Source organism: Nicotiana tomentosiformis, chromosome 3 (assembly GCF_000390325.3).
Source record: "Nicotiana tomentosiformis chromosome 3, ASM39032v3, whole genome shotgun sequence".
NCBI classification, from domain to species: Eukaryota; Viridiplantae; Streptophyta; class Magnoliopsida; order Solanales; family Solanaceae; genus Nicotiana; species Nicotiana tomentosiformis.
Window position 1 is genome coordinate 57,503,906 of NC_090814.1, and position 16,987 is coordinate 57,520,892.

General features: G+C 43.1%; 1 protein-coding gene across 1 annotated transcript; it reads right to left on the reverse strand.

The window, feature by feature from the left end:
- Positions 1 to 311: 311 nt before the first annotated feature.
- LOC138907856 (uncharacterized) lies at positions 312 to 653 on the reverse strand. Its single transcript, XM_070198476.1, has one exon. It carries the CDS (start codon positions 651 to 653, stop codon positions 312 to 314), a length of 342 nt encoding a protein of 113 aa, XP_070054577.1.
- Positions 654 to 16,987: the final 16,334 nt, after the last annotated feature.

Here is a 16,987-nt window from a genome sequence, read left to right on the forward strand (position 1 = left end):
CTCGATTTCGTTTTTCCAAAATCCACCGGAATCTCGTCTGGTCTGGTCTCCTTACCCCTACTTATATTCCCCATTACCTCCTCAACCTTAATACGTCTACAAAACCAAAAATCACACTGGCTTTTCGAGTTTTCTAACTCCCCAAGCTTAATGATCCTATCCTCATCCTCATTCAAGAATTTATGAAAGTAACTCTACCACATGCGCCTAATACACTTCCCCTTTACCAACACCTTACCTTCCTCGTCTTTGATGCACCTCACGTGGTCCAGGTCCCGAGCCTTTCTCTCTCTAGATTTGTCTAGCCACAACTATTTTTTGTCACTGCCTCTGCCCCCCAACTCCTCATACAAGCGTTCAAATATTGCAGCCTTGACAGCCGTGACCGCTAACTTCGGCTCTTTCAAAGCCTTCTTATAATACTCCTTATTCGTTCTCATCTCATCCTCATCAGCGCTCTCCATTAGTTTCACATACACTGTTTTCTTGGCTTCCACTTTTTCTTGGACCTCTCTACTCCACCACCAGTTCCCTTTGTGATCCCCCGCATAGCCCTTCGTGACCCCTAACACCTCTCTAGCAACCTCTCTAATGAAGTCCACAATCGTGGTCCACGTGCAACTCGCATCCCCACTGCTCCTCCAGGCCCCCATAGCCAACAACTTCTCCCCTAATACCTGAGCTTTGTCCTTAGTCAAGGCTCCTTAGAGTATTCACTACATCTGTGAAAATATTCAATAACTATACAATGATATTCAATTTATATATTTTTTACCCGTAAAACGGTACAATTAACGTGGTTTATAGACACGTGAATTATCTTGATACAAGAATATACAATAATCAAGAATATAAATAACTTAATGGAAAAACAAATTAAAAAAAATACAAGCCAGACTGTGGGCTGAACTTTTCCGAAAGCAACAACAAGAGCAATATGAAGAACAAAGTAAAGAATGTTGATTTATGGAATAAGATCAAGTTTTGCCTTTTTTGTATACATAATGTTTTGTGTATTACAGTGGATATGAATTCTCCTATTTATAGCTCTATTCAGAAAGACAAGGTCCTCAAATCAAGCCCTTTTTTTAATATGAATAAAATATCTCTTGATGGCTATATAACGGTCGAACAGTAATACAAACATTCTTTGTAACAACTACTCAATAAATGTTGTCTTTTCTAATCAGTATCTTCCTTTCAAATCTTTGTTTTCGATTCCAATGCCTTCAGAACTTATTCAGCACCGGTCACATGTTTGTAACTGGTGCCAGCTATTTGTTGACTCATATCTTACCTGTCATTACTTTCACGTGTCAACTCGCTGAAGATCCATCTGTTGTTTATCAATTTTACCATATGCAGTTAGTCCCCATACTTTCTGGTGACAAATGTTTGTATTACCGGGAAGTAGATAAGACCTCCTTTCATGGCGCGAAAGTTCCTAAATGGTTTCCGTGATTCGGCAAATATTTTTTCCAGTTTTCAAGGTAATGATGACCATGAATACTGCCGCTTATAAACTTCTCCACTACTCAACACTTTTACCTTTCACTTTTACTAATTGTTTTTCTTCGAATTTCCTACAAACCCCTTTTTCTTAATAAAATCTTCTTACTCAAACTCTGTACCACCATGTGTTCTACTACTTCTATCCCCGAAAACTCTAGCCTTCTCATCGGTGGTGGCCCTTCTAAAAAGAACAAAGTTAAGGAAGTCGATGTCGAACCTCCTACCGACAACACAATTATACCTTCCCAACTACACTCTGAGTTAGAACTTCAAGTGCAAAAGGAAACTATCAACCCCAAGAATGAAAGAAATTGGCATGTCCGCAGATATCCTTCTTCTATTCTTCCTATTAGCATTCATGTTGTAAAGGAAGATTATGACTGGAATAACATCGAAATATTAGCCCCCAATGAAGTGAAAAGGGTCACCTTCAGCTAACCATAGTTTATGTATGTTTATACATACCCTTTTACCCTAAGGATGGGTCAAGAGATTGATCCCATTATTATAGAGTTTTGCCACCATTACCAGATCTATTTGGCTCAGGTAAGCCCATCAATATGGCTTACGGTGGCTTGCCTTCAAAAATTATGCTCCCGGGCCGGAAAAACCCTCACTCTTGCCCATTTGATCAACCTCTACTCCCCAAAGAACTTTCATGGAGGCGTGATCAAACTCAGCAAATGCGGCCACTATGCCATCGTTACTAGTTTGGATGATGACAATGACCGTGGCTGGATGTAACGGTTCGTTGTTATTGCTACCAGGGACATCCTCCCGGAAAAAACTCCTTCTATTCCTGAATCTTGGAACTTTGCTCGTAAGTTTGCAGATATCTTTTTTTTCTATTGTGTTAAAGAGAATTTCCTCCTTTGCTAACTTTTATTTCCCTTATTTTAGCTACCCAGTGGGAACCGCACTCGGTTAAGAATCTGACCCAATGTATACAGAAAATATTTGGACGTTTCCACACCAAATTCTTGTAAGTGGAAGGAAATTGCACCCAGATTTAATTAGAAATCCAAGAAGCATGGTAAGTATAAGTTCTCATTTTTTTCATTTTGATCTTCAATATGATTCAGAACTAATTTGTTGACTCCCATTCACAATACACAGGCCTTCAAAAGGGGTCTTCTATTTTCCCCGTTGTTGAGGTTTCTCATGACCCAACGGTGGCCCATCAGCAAATTCAAGCAATCCTTGACCGGAAGAGTGCTTGTGAAGTCGCTCTTTCTTCTGGTGAAGGTCCCTCTTCCCTGAGTCCCCAGCCTAAGGATAAGAACCCAAAAAGGAAGCGTACCTCTACGGCTAAGACTCAGGAAAAGCCTTCCACAAAAGAAGTTCCAATTGGACTGACCACAGTAGTCCTTGACGATGAAGAAGCCGATGATAACGAGACGGTTACTGTTTAAAGAAGGAAAAGATTTCTTCTAGCTCAACTGGATCCTCAACCGGGAGAAATTCGAGCGCTCTTCACAGAAATGGAAACAGTTGAAAACGTTGAGTCTCATTTTTGGGCCCCCGGTGTTGCTTTCGGTTAGTGGATTTCTATCCCTGACGTTCTTCCGACTTCAACTTCTACACCAACCACTACAACTTCAACTGATATCTCCTCACCGGCCTTAACTGAACGAATAGAAAATGTTTGCTCCCCACGGTCACCTGATCATGGGAATATAGAGAACGCTTTCTAGGCACACATCTGAAACCCTAATGGTAAATATAGTGTCATTCTTACGATTTAGAATGAGTTCCACTTACTCTCCAAGACGGTGGGGGTATCCAACTACCTGAAGCCTCTAGCTTTGAACAAAGATTAGAAGAAAATGGACGCCCTCTCTGCTAAGTGTCTGATCAGTAATAGCATACACCTTGTCGCTCAGGTATCAATTTAATCTTCTTTTATTTTCTTTTCTCATGCTCAATATTGTCCTTATAACTTTAATCATTGATCATATAGGTCAACTTTCTAACCTCTGAGCGCTTATAAAAGATGATTTTGGACAAAGAAGCACTCACCATTAAATGGGATCAGTTTGATGCTGAACGAGATCAACTCGATGAGCGCCTCCCGGTATTAGAAGCAAACTTTTCTCAAATGAGCGAGCTCAAAGCCCGATTGGAGCAGTCCGAGCAAGAGAAAATGGTCCACATCCAAGAGGCCGCTCAACTGCACTAAGAGACTAAGGATTTAAAGACCAAGTGGGTTGAGCTATAGGATGTCGTGGACTGTGGCAGCAAAACGTGAGTCTGCTTCCATGGAAAAAATCACTAATCTGGAAGCAAGCTTGCGTTCCAAAACCTAGGAGGCTACTGTTGCCGAGGAGAAGAGAGCCAGAATGGAAGAAAGGTTCAAAACGCTCAAGAGCAGAACTGTGAACATGCAAGGGCAAATACTGACCTTAACCAAACATATGGCATCGTGAGGGATGCAAACGAACAGCTGCAATCCATAATTGAGAGGTTTCAAGCTAAAGTGAAAGACCAAGAAGATTCTTTCCTCTTCGAGAAGACTTATGAAATTTACCAGATGATAAGGAAGATTAGAGTAAGCCAAAGAAGGTATTTCGAATATGGATGGATACATCGCTGAAGCTCTCTAACTAGAGACGACTGCCTTCAACAACATTCCTACTCATCCCACTGCTTCAAGCTCTTCGAGAACAAGTTCAGAGTACTCGGGAACCGAATAGGAGGCTGAAAAAGAAGATAAAGAGGAAGGTACTGAACCGGATACAGAACAACCTTCATCTGCAAAAGATGTAGAAGAGACCTCTTTTCCTTCGCACTCTGCCGGCAAAACCAATTGATATAATATATATCTTTCTTGTAATTATGCCAAAACTTCTATTGAGTTTGTCATTTTACTAAATAAAAGACATATTTTTCCCAATTTTTGTGCAAAATATTTTTTTTATATTATTATTTGATAAAGTTCAGGAACTTCTAACATCCGATGACTTTTAATACCGGGCATTCATACTCCTGGTGTCTACCCATTGACTATGAGGGTTTCATAAGAGAGGGTCCTTATGTTTACAGTGCTCTTGAAGAGGACGTCTCTTGTTCATTCCGGCAAACGCATTTAAAGTTTAACTAACTTTCAAATGAAAAAAAGAACTTAACTTATCATTTGGACAAGAAATAAGATAAAAACAAAAGGACTTTAATTTACCCCTTCCATTTCTAAAAGTACATTTATATAAACATTTATTTGCTCAAGTAAATAAAGCTTCCAATACATATGGTCAACTTGAACAACTTATTTGTCCTGATAGGATATATCTCCTGGTTCCAACAGTCCCCGGCCTTCGTGACACTTGTAGTGCTTTAATATACATTTGGAGTTTAACTAACTTTCAAATGAAAAAAGTTTTTAATTTATCATTTGGACAAGAAATAAGATAAAAACAAAAGGACTTTAATTTATTCCTTTCATTTCTAAAAGTACATTTACATAATAATTTATTTGCTTAAGTAAATAAAGTTGCCAATACATGTAGCTAATTTGTACAACTTATTTCTACGGGCCTGATCATGTAGTTTATAGTCTTGATAGGATATATCTTCCGGTTCTAACAATCCCCGGTCTTTGTGACTCTTTTAGTGCTCTAATATACAATAGTTCCCCCCCAGTGTTCGGATGCTAAGTATGAAAATTCAAAATTTGGAGTTCTTGCCATCGTTGATGATCTTTCCTCGCAGTATGCTTTACGTTGCTGAATCATTAAAAACCTTGTCAATCAAAATCCAATTGGGACAAAAACTAGACGAAGGATCTTCAGAAGTAATACCTTTTTTAGATGAGTCACGTTCCAATTGCTTGGAAATTTTACCCCATCTTGATTTTTCAACTGGTATGAACCTTTACTGGTTATAGTTGAAACCCGGTAAGGTCCTTCCCATGTTGGTCCTAGCTTTCCGGCATCAACCTCTCGTGTACTTTGAATCACCTTTCGCAAAACCAATTTTTCGACTTTGAAATATCGAAGATTTGCTCTCCGGTTATAATATCTTTCCATCATTTACTTTTGTGCCACCATCCTCACATATGTTAAATTCCGATGTTCTTCAAGCAAATCCAACTTAATCAGCAGTGCTTCACTATTTGTTTCCTCGTTTGCCTGGGACAACCTTATTGTCGGTTCCCCAATCTCCACCGAAATCAAAGCTTCCGCACTGCACACAAGTGAAAAGGGTGCTTCTCCCGTGCTTGACTTCACTATTATTCGATATGCCCATAACACTCCCAGCAACTCTTCTAACCAATTACCTTTTGCATCCTCCAATTTCTTTTTTAGGTTTTGGACTATAACTTTGTTGGTTGACTCCGCTTATCCATTAGAAGTTAGGTGATAGGGAGAAGATGTAATCCTTTTAATCTTCAATCCTTCCAAAAACTTTGTGACTTTGGAACCTATAAATTGTGGCCCATTGTCACAAGCAATTTCTTTTGGTACTCCAAACCGACAAATGATGTAATCCCATATGAAATCAATAATTTCTTGTCATGTCCCAAACTCCGTCCGTATAACATCGTGACGGCACCTAGTCTCTACGACTAGGTAAGCCTAACAAATTGCGAAAATATAACAAAAACAAAAGTAAAACTTGGCTACTAACAGTAGTGGATAACTGAATTACTAATAACAATGTCACTTGGCATGTACAATACGCAGTCTTCCCAAAACCCGGAACATCATAAGTCATAAGCTACAGAAGGGAACTAGTATCTCTATACGCCAGAGTCTATCAAAAGAAGTACGGAAGGTAAATGACATAGGAGAGAATAGTGGGGGACTCCGAGGTCTGCGGACGCGGCAGATGTACTTTGAAGTCTCCGTACAATAGCAAGCACTCTCAGCTAGTAGCGGGGCTGATAAGAAGCACCTGAATTTGCACAAAAAAACATGTGCAGAAGAGTAGCATGAGTACACCACAACGGTACCCAATAAGTGCCAAGCCTAACCTCGGTAGAGTAGTAACGAGGTCAGGTCAGGCCCACTGGTATATAATAAATAAAGCAGAAAAATATAACAATATAATAAGAGACTGAAATCTAACAAAACAAAAACACAGTGATATAACAATGCAACGCTCGGGGATAAACAGCAGGGGATCTCCCGAGATACCGTCTCATAGTCCCAAAATAAATATGCAGGGAGAACTCCCTAGGTACCGCATCGTAGTCTCAAAAGTAAATATATAGGGAGAACTCCCCAGGTGTCACCTCATAGTCTCAAAAGTAAATATGCAAGGAGAACTCCCGAGGTATCGCCTCGTAGTCTCAAAAGTAAATGTGCAGAGAGAACTCCCGAGGAACCGCCTCGTAGTCTCAAAAGTAAATATCCAGGGAGAACTCCCGAGGAACCGCCTCATAGTCTCAAAAGTAAATGGGTAGGGAAAACTCCTGAGGAACAGCCTCGTAGTCTCAAAAGTAAATATGCAGGGAAAAACTCCCGAGGAACCGCCTAGTAGTCTCAAAAGTAAACACACATCTCAACCGATAAATACAATAGTTAACAGCAAGAATTCTATAGTTAAGACTGATAAAGAACAAGGAAAAGCAGGAAATCAACTAGGCATGCTTCACAGAGTTCAAATAAGCAGTTAGAGCACTTAGACATGCGATATTAGACTAAACAAGATAACTATGCATGTTGGGATAGCTCAATTAAGAATGAAAACAGACTAATGCTCATTTAAACGGTATAACTCAAACTATAGGAAAAACAGGTTGCTATTCAGTAAAATAAATCAGGGTTTTCAACAAATATCCCATATACGTACTTGTCACCTCGCGTACACGGTGCTCACATATCACGACAGTACCAAATCCTAAGGGGATTTTCCCCACACAAGGTTAGGCAAGACACTTACCTCGAACCAAGCTCAATCAATCGGTAACAATGCCTTTTCCACGAATATCCAACTCTGAAAGGCCCAAATCTAGCCAAAAATAATTACATATCATAAATACAACTATAATAGACTAATATAATTAATGAAATTAAGACTTTAACAAAAATTCCGAAATCCTTCCAAAAACGTCGACTCTGGCCCACATTTCGAAATCGGGAAAAATCACAAAATCCGAAAGCCCATTCACTCACGAGTCCAACCATACCAAATTTATCAAAATTCGACCTCGAATGACCACTCAAAACCCAAAATCAAACTCTTCAAATCCCTAGCCTCAAACTCCCAAATTCCCCCTTAAATACACACTAACTAGGTGGAAAAATAAATGGGGAAGCAAGATTATTGATCAAAAATAAGCACAAGGGACATACCTCACGAAATCCCTCGAAAATGCTCTCAATAAATCGCCAAAGACGAGCTCAAAATGATGAAATGAAGCAAATTTCACGAAGTCTCGCATTTAAGGACTCTGCCCAGGCCTTCCGCACCTGCGGCAACTTGGCCGCTTCTGCGGTCTCACAGGTGCGCCCCTTGCCCACTTCTGCGCCAACCGCATGTGCGGAAAATCCCCTACATTTGTGCCTTTGCCTGTATCTGCGCACCTGTGTGCGCTTCTGCGCAAGCCGCTTCTGCGCGCGTATGGTCGCATCTGCGGCCTCTGCCCAAGGCCTCCCAGCCCGCTTCTGCGGTCTATTTTCTCGCTTCTGCGAGCACGCATCTGCAGTCCCCAATCCGCAAATGCGATTACACCGGCAGTTGCAAACCTACAGCCATCCTTCAACTTCTAACCTTGGTCCGTTAACCTCCCGAAATCAACCCGAGGCCCTCGGGACCTCAACCAAAATACCAACAAGTCTCATAACATCATACGAACTTAATTGAATCTTCAAATCACTTCCAATAACATCGAAAACATGAATTACACACAAATTCAAGCGACACCAAAACCTATCAAATCATGTCCGATTGACCTCAAATTTTGCACACAAGTCATAAATGACATTACAGGCCTACTGCAACTTTCGGAATTGGAATCTGACCCCGATATCAAAAAGTCCACTTCCGGTCAAAATCTCCAAAAATTCGACTTTCGCCATTGCAAGCCTAAATCAGCTACAAACCTCAAATTCACAGTCCGAACACGCTCCTAAGTCCAAAATCACCCAACGAAGCTAACGGGACTGACGAAACTCAATTCCGAAGTCGTCTTGACACCGTTCTAGCTACGGTCAAAATCCTAAGACTTAAGCTTTTGTTTTAGGGTCTAAGTGTCCCAATTCACTCCAAAACCACAACAACAACCTCCCGGCAAATCACATAAGCAGAAGAAGGGTACTGGGGAAATAGTAAATAGGGGATCGGGGCTAATACACTCAAAATGACCGGCCGGGTCATTACATCCTCCCCCTCTTAAAACAATTATTCGTCCTCGAATGAGCATAGAGACATACCTGAAGTTGTGAAAAGATGAGGATAACGGCTGTGCATATCCTGCTCGGTCTCCCAAGTCTCCTCCTCGACCAGCTGACCCCTCCACTGAACCTTCATGGAAGCAAAGTTCTTTGATCTCAACTTTCGAACCTGTCTGTCCAAAATAGCCACTAGCTCCTCAACATAAGATAGATCCTTGTCCAACTGGATTGAGCTGAAATCTAAACACATGAGCCGGGTCACTGTGATACTTCCAGAGCATAGAAACATGGAATACCGGATGAACTCCTGCTAGACTGGGAGGTCAGGCAACCTCATAAGCAATGGACCAATGAACCTTGAGCTCAGCTTGTCCGAACCTCATAACGCCCTTCATAGGTGAAATCCGGAGCAAGACTCGCTCTCCAACCATGAATGCAACATCCCGAACCTTCCGATCCGCATAACACTTCAGTCTGTACTGGGAAGTGTGAAGTTGATCTGGACTGAGCTGAAATCTAACACATGAGCCGGGTCACTGTGATACTTCCAGAGCATAGAAACATGGAATACCGGATAAACTCCTGCTAGACTGGGAGGTCAGGCAACCTCATAAGCAATGGACCAATGAACCTTGAGCTCAGCTTGTCCGAACCTCATAATGCCCTTCATAGGTGAAATCCGGAGCAAGACTCGCTCTCCAACCATGAATGCAATATCTCGAACCTTCCGATCCGCATAACACTTCAGTCTGGACTGGGATGTGTGAAGTTGATCCTGAATCACCTTCACCTTATCCAGGGCATCCTGAACCAAGTCTGTACCTAATAATTTACCCTCACCTAGCTCGAACCAACCCACTGGAGAACGACACCTCCTACCATACAAAGCCTCATACGGTGCCATCTGAATGCTCGATTGATAACTGTTGTTGTAGGCAAACTCCGCAAGTGGAAAGAACTAATCCCAGGCACCCCCAAAATCTATCGCACAAGCGCAGAGCATATCCTCCAGTATCTGAATAGTGCGCTCGGACTGTCCGTTCGTCTGAGGGTGAAATGCTATGCTCAGCTTAACTCTAGTACCCAACTCCTGATGTATAACCCTCCAGAACCGTGATGTAAATTGTGTACCCCAGTCAGAGATGGTAGATACCGGTACGCCATGAAGCCTGATAATCTCGTGGATATAAATTCGAGCCAATTGCTCGGAAGAATAGGTAGTCATCACAGGAATGAAATGAGCTGACTTGGTCAGCCTATCCACAATCACCCAAACTGCATCAAACTTCCGCTGAGTCCGTGGGAGTCGAACAACAAAATCCATAGTGATCCACTCCCATTTCCACTCCGGAATCTCTATCTTTTGAAGCAATCCACATAGCCGTTGACGCTCATACTTAACATGCTGACAATTTAGACACCGAGACACAAACTCCAGTATGCCCTTCTTTATCCTCCTCCACCAATAATGCTGCCTCAAGTCCTGATACATCTTCGCGGTACCCGGATGAATGGAGTATCGCGAACTGTGAGCCTCCAGCAGAATCAACTCACGCAAACCATTCACATTAGGCACACATAGTCTGCCCTGCATCCTCAATTTACCATCATCCCCAATAGTGACCTCCTTAGCATCACCGTGCTGGACAGTGTCCTTAAGGGCAAGCAGATAGGGGTCATCTTACTGACGCTCCCTGATACGATCATAAAGAGAAGACTGAGAGACCACACAAGCCAATACTCGACTCGGCTAAGAAATATCCAATCTCATAAACTGGCTGGCTAAGGCCTGAACATCCAACGCCATGGGCCTCTCTGCTGCTGGTAGATATGCTAAACTCCCCAAACTCTCTGCCCGGCGACTCAAAGAATCGGCCACCACATTGGCCTTCCCAGGGTCGTACAAAATGGTGATATCATAGTCCTTAAGTAGCTCCAACCACCTACTTTGATGCAAATTAAGATCCATCTGCTTGAACAGATGCTGTAAACTCCGGTGATCGGTGTAGATCTCACAAGGAACACCGTACAAATAGTGTCGCCATATCTTCAAGGCATGAACAATAGCTGCTAACTCAAGGTCATGGACAAGATAGTTCTTTTCATGCACCTTCAGCTGTCTGGATGCGTAGCCAATTACCCTACCGTCCTGCATCAAAACCGTACCAAGACCAATCTACAATGCATCACAATATACAGTATAAGATCTCGAACATGTAGGCAATACCAATACTAGGGCTATAGTCAAAGCTGTCTTGAGCTTCTGAAAGCCTTCTTCATATTCCTCTGTCCACCTGAACGGAGCACCCTTCTGGGTCAGCCTGGTCATAGGTGCTGCAATGGATGAGAATCCCTCTACAAAATGACGGTAATACCCTGCCAAACTAAGAAAACTCTGGATCTCCATAGCTGATGACGGTCTACGCCAACTCTGCACTGCTTCCACCTTCTTCAGATCCACTGGATCCCATCGCTCGACATTACATGACCCAAGAATTCCACTGAGTTTAGACAAAACTCACACTTTGAAAATTTTGCATATAACCTCTTTTCTCTCAAGGTATGAAGCACAGTCATCAGGTGCTGCTCATGATCCTCACGAGTACGGGAGTACACCAGAATATCGTCCATAAACACAACAATGAATGAGTCAAGATAAGATCGGAACACGCTGTGCATCAAGTGCATAAAAGCTGATGGGGCATTGGTCAGCCCAAATGACATCACAAGGAACTCGTAGTGACCATACCGAGTTCTGAAAGTAGTCTTCGGGATATCTGGCTCCCGAATCTTCAACTGATGATAGTCGGAACATAAATCAACCTTGGAAAATACCCTGGCACCCTGTAGCTGATCAAATAATTCATTAATACAAGGCAATTGATACTTGTTCTTCACTGTAACTTTGTTCAACTGATGGTAATCAATACACATCCGCATAGAACCATCATTCTTCTTCACAAATAAGATAGGAGAACCCCAAGGTGACACACTGGGCCGAATGAAGCCCTTATCAAGCAAATCCTGTAACTGCTCCTTCAACTCCTTCAATTCAGGAGGAGCCATACGATAAGGAGGAATAGAGATAGGTTGAGTGTCCGGCAACAAATCAATGCCAAAACTAATATCTCTGTCGGGCGGCATGCCCGGAAGATCAGCTGAAAACATATCTGGAAAGTCCCTCACTACTGTAACTGACTCAACTGTAGGGGTATCAATACAGACATCTCTCACATAAGCTAGATATGCGTCATACCCCTTCTCAACCATTCGTTGAGCTTTAAAAAATAAAATAACTTTGTTGGGAGTATACTCTAAGGTATCTTTCCACTCTAATCACGGTAAACCTGGCACAGCCAACGTCATGGTCTTAGTGTGACAATCAAGAATAGCATAATGGGGCAACAACTACTCCATGCCCAAAATAATATCAAAGTCTACCATGCTGAGTAATAATAAATCGGCTCTGGTCTCAAAACCACTAAGAGAAATCAAACACGACCGATACACGCGGTCCAAAATAAGAAAATCTCCCATAGGAGTAGACACATAAACAGGGGAACTCAAAGAATCCCGAGATACGCCCAAATACGGGGCAAAATAAGAGGACACATAGGAATATGTAAAACCTGGGTCAAATAATACCAACGCATCTCTATGACAGATCGAAACAATACCTGTAATGACAGAGTCGGAAGCAACTACCTTTATACGAGCTGGAAGAGCATAATATCTGGCCTAGCCTCCCCCTCTAGGGCAACCTCGACCTCCCTGACCTCCACCTCGAGCTGGCTAAGTAGGTGGGGCGGTAGCTGGTGCTGGAATCATAGCCTGAGAACCCAGTGGAGCACGTGGCAGCTGAGAAGTCTGTGGAGGTGCACCCCTCCTAAGTCTGGGGAAATCCCTCACCATGTGGCAAGGGTCGCCACACTTAAAACAACCCCTCGGAGGGTGTGGCTATTGTGACTAACTCGGTCCAGGTATGTTGGACTGGCCGCTAAAAGCACCCTGAGCAGGAGGCACACTAGATACTGGCAGTGCATAATAAGGCTCTTGGGGCCTAGAAGGGGCCGGAATACCAGTGGCGGCTGGAAGAGCTGAATGAACGGGATGACTCACATAACCCCTACCATGGCGAGCTGCTGGGGCACGAGCACCAGAATAAGAACCAGTCTCTCGAGACCTCTTGGCCTCTCTCTTCTCTCTATCCCAGGCAAGCATGCCCTCCAATCTCTTGGCGATACGCACAACCTGTTGAGAAGAAATATCCATCTCCAACTCCCTGGCCATACTAATCCGGATACTGGGGTGGAGTCCCTCAATAAACCGTTTAACCCTCTCTCAAACTGTGGCAACCAAGGTCGGTGCATGTCGGGCCAAATCATGAAGCGGACTGCATACTCTGACACAGTCATAGCACCCTGGCGCAGCTGCTCAAACTCCGCGTGCCATGCGTCTCTGAGGCTCTGAGGGACATACTCTCTCAAAAACATATCTGAGAACTGAGTCCATGTAAGTGAGGCTGCCTCATCCGAACTACTCAACTCATAAGCATACCACCACTGATAGGCTGCTCCTCTAAGTTGGAAGGTGGTAAAAGAAACCCCACTCGTCTCCGCTACGCCCATAGTACGGAGAATATGATGGCACTCCTCCAAAAACCCCTAAGCATCATATGTAGCCAATCCGCTGAAGGTATGTGGGTGGTACTTCTTGTACCTCTCAAGTCTTAGCTGATCCACCTCAGAAGTGGCTGTCCTAGTCTCGTGCTGAACCGCAGCTACCGGCTGCATAGGGATGAACTCTGGGGCTTGGTCGACCTGATCTCGTTTCTTTAGAGTACCGGCAACGGGAGTCTGTACTCCTCCCCCGGCCTGAGATGTGGCAGGAGCAAGTGGAATCAATCCAGCCTGAGCTAAGGTGCTGAACATGCTCAAAAACTGGGCTAGAGTCTCTTGGAGGGCTGGTGCAGTAACAGGTACCTCAGGTGCCTGCCCTCCAGCTGGAGCTACTCGGGGCTCCTCTGTAGCAGCTCGTGCGGGTGCTCTGGCTGCACCACGTGGACGTCATCGGCCTCTACCCCGGCCCCGGCTTCTCACAGCTCTAGTAGGGGGCGCGGGTGCCTGGTCATCGGATCCGCTTGTACGTGTCCTCACCATCTGTGACACAATAAAATACAGAAGTTTAGAATTTTTTATGTCAATAAATTTTGCACAACAAGGAACCAAAGAAGTATAATTTTTCCTAATAGTTCCATAGCCTCTCGAAGATAAGTACAGACGTCTCTATATCGATCCGCGACACTCTAATAAACTGGTTTGTGATTCACAACACCTATGAACCTAGAGCTCTGATACCAACTTGTCACGACCCAAACTCTCTCTGTATAACGTCGTGACGGCACCTAGTCTCTACAACTAGGTAAGCCTAACAAATTGCGGAAATATAACAAAACCAAAAGTAAAACTTGGCTACTAACAGCAGTGGATAACCGAATAACTAATAACAATGTCACTCAGCATGTACAATAACCAATTCTCTATAATACACAGTCTTCCCAAAACTCGGAACATCATAAGTCACAAGCTATAGAAGGGAACTAGTATCTCTATACACCAGAGTCTATCAAAAGAAATACGAAAGGTAAATGACATAGGAGAGAATAGAGGGGTCTCCGAGGTCTGCTGACGCGGCAGATGTACCTTGAAGTCTTCGTACAACAGCAAGCACTCTCAGCTAGTAACGGGGCTGATAAGAAGCACCTGGATCTGCACACAAAAACATGTGCAGAAGAGTAGCATGAGTACACCACAACGGTACCCAGTAAGTTCCAAACCTAACCTCAGTAGAGTAGTGACGAGGTCAGGTTAGGCCCACTGGTATATAATAAATAAAGCAAGAAAATATAACAGTATAATAAGAGACTAGAATTTAACAAAAAGAAAATACTGTGATATAACAATGCAACGCATAGGGATAAACAGCAGGGGATCTCCCGAGATACCGTCTCGTAGTCCCAAAATAAATATGCAGGGAGAACTCCCGAGGTACCGCCTCGTAGTCTCAAAAGTAGATATACAGGGAGAACTCCCGAGGTACCGCCTCGTAGTCTCAAAAGTAAATGTGCAAGGAGAACCCCTGAGGTACTGCCTCGGGGAGAACTCCCGAGGAACCGCCTCGTAGTCTCAAAAATAAATGTGCAGGGAGAACTCCTGAGGAACCGCCTCATAGTCTCAAAAGTAAATATGCAGGGAGAAACTCCCGAGGAACTGCCTAGTAGTCTCAAAAGTAAATATGCAGGGAGAACTCCCAAGGAACCATCTCGTAGTCTCAAAAGTAAACACACGGCTCAACCGATAAATACCATAGTTAACAGCAAGAATTCTACAGTTAAGACTATTAAAGAACAAGGAAAAGAAGAAAATCAACTAGGCATGCTTCACAAAGTTCAAATAAGTAGTTAGAGCACGTAGACATACGATATTAAACTAAACAAGATAACTATGCATGTTGGAATAGCTCAATTAAGGATGAAAACAAACTAATACTTATTTAAACGGTATAACACAAATTAAAGGAAAAACAGGTTGCAACTCATTAAAATAAATCGGGTTTTTCAACAAATAGCCCGTGTACGTACTCGTCACCTCACGTACACGGTGCTCACATATCACGACAGTACCAAATCCTAAGGGAATTTCCCCCACACAAGGTTAGGCAAGCCACTTACCTCGAACCAAGCTCAATCAATCGGTAACAATGTCTTTTCCACAAATATCTGACTCCGAATGGCCCAAATCTAGAAAAAAAATAATTACATATCATAAATACAACTATAATAGACTAATCTAATTAATGAAATCAAGACTTTAACAAAAATTCTGAAATCCTTCCAAAAACGTTGACCCGGGCTCACGTCTCGGAATCGGGAAAAACTCACAAAATCCGAAAGTCCATTCACTCACAAGTCCAACCATACCAAATTTATCAAAATCTGACCTCGAATGGCCACTCAAAACCCAAAATCAAACTCTTCAAATCCCTAGCCTCAAACTCCTAAATTCCACATTAAATACATACTAACTAGGTGAAAATATATATGGGGAAGCAAGATTATTGATCAAAAATAAGCACAAGGGACTTACCTCACGAAATTCCTCGAAAATGCTCTCAAGAAATTGCCAAAGCCGAGCTCCAAATGATGAAATGAAGCAAATTTTGCGAAGTCTCGCATTTAAGGATTCTACCCAAGCCTTCCGCACTTGCGACAACTTGGCCGCTTTTGTGGTCTCGCAGGTGCGCCCCTTGCCCGCTTCTGCGCCAACCACATGTGCGAAAAATCCCCCGCATCTGTGCCTTTGCCCGCATTTGCGCGCCTGTGTGCGCTTCTGTGCAAGCCGCTTCTGCGTGCGAATGTCCGCATATGCGGCCTCTGTCCAAGGCCTCCCTGGCCGCTTCTGCGATCCATTTTCTCGCTTTTGCGAGCACGCATCTACGGTCCCCAATCCGCAGATGCGATTACACCAGCAGTTGCAAACCTTCAACTATCCTTCAACTTCGAACCTTGGTCTATTAACCACCCAAAATCAACCGGAGGCCCCCGGGACCTCAACCAAACACACCAACAAGTCTCTTAACATCATACAAACTTAATCGAATCTTCAAATCACCTCCAATAATATCGAAAACACGAATTACACACAGATTCAAGCCTAAGAAACTTCAAAATTTCCAAATTCTACAAACGACGCTGAAACCTATCAAATCTGGTGTGATTGACCTCAAATTTTGCACACAAGTCATAAATAATATTTCAGAACTACTGCAACTTCCGGAATCGGAATCCGACCCCAATATCTAAAATTCCACTTCCAGTCAAAATCTCCAAAAATTCGACTTTCGCCATTTCAAGCCTAAATCAGCTACAGACCTCAAATTCACAGTCCGGACATGCTCCTAAGTCCAAAATCACCCAACGGAGCTAACGGGACCGACAGAACTCCATTCCGGAGTAGTCTTCACACAATTTCGACTACAGTCAAAATCCTAAGACTTAAGCTTCCATTTTAGGGACTAAGTGTCCCAATTCACTCTGAAACCACAACAACAACCTCCCGGCAAGTCACATAAGTAGAAAAAGC

What these genes read in the sequence shown, in the direction of transcription:
- LOC138907856 (XM_070198476.1), bottom strand. Translation starts at nt 653, where the DNA reads ATGGGGGCCTGGAGGAGCAGTGGGGATGCGAGTTGCACGTGGACCACG.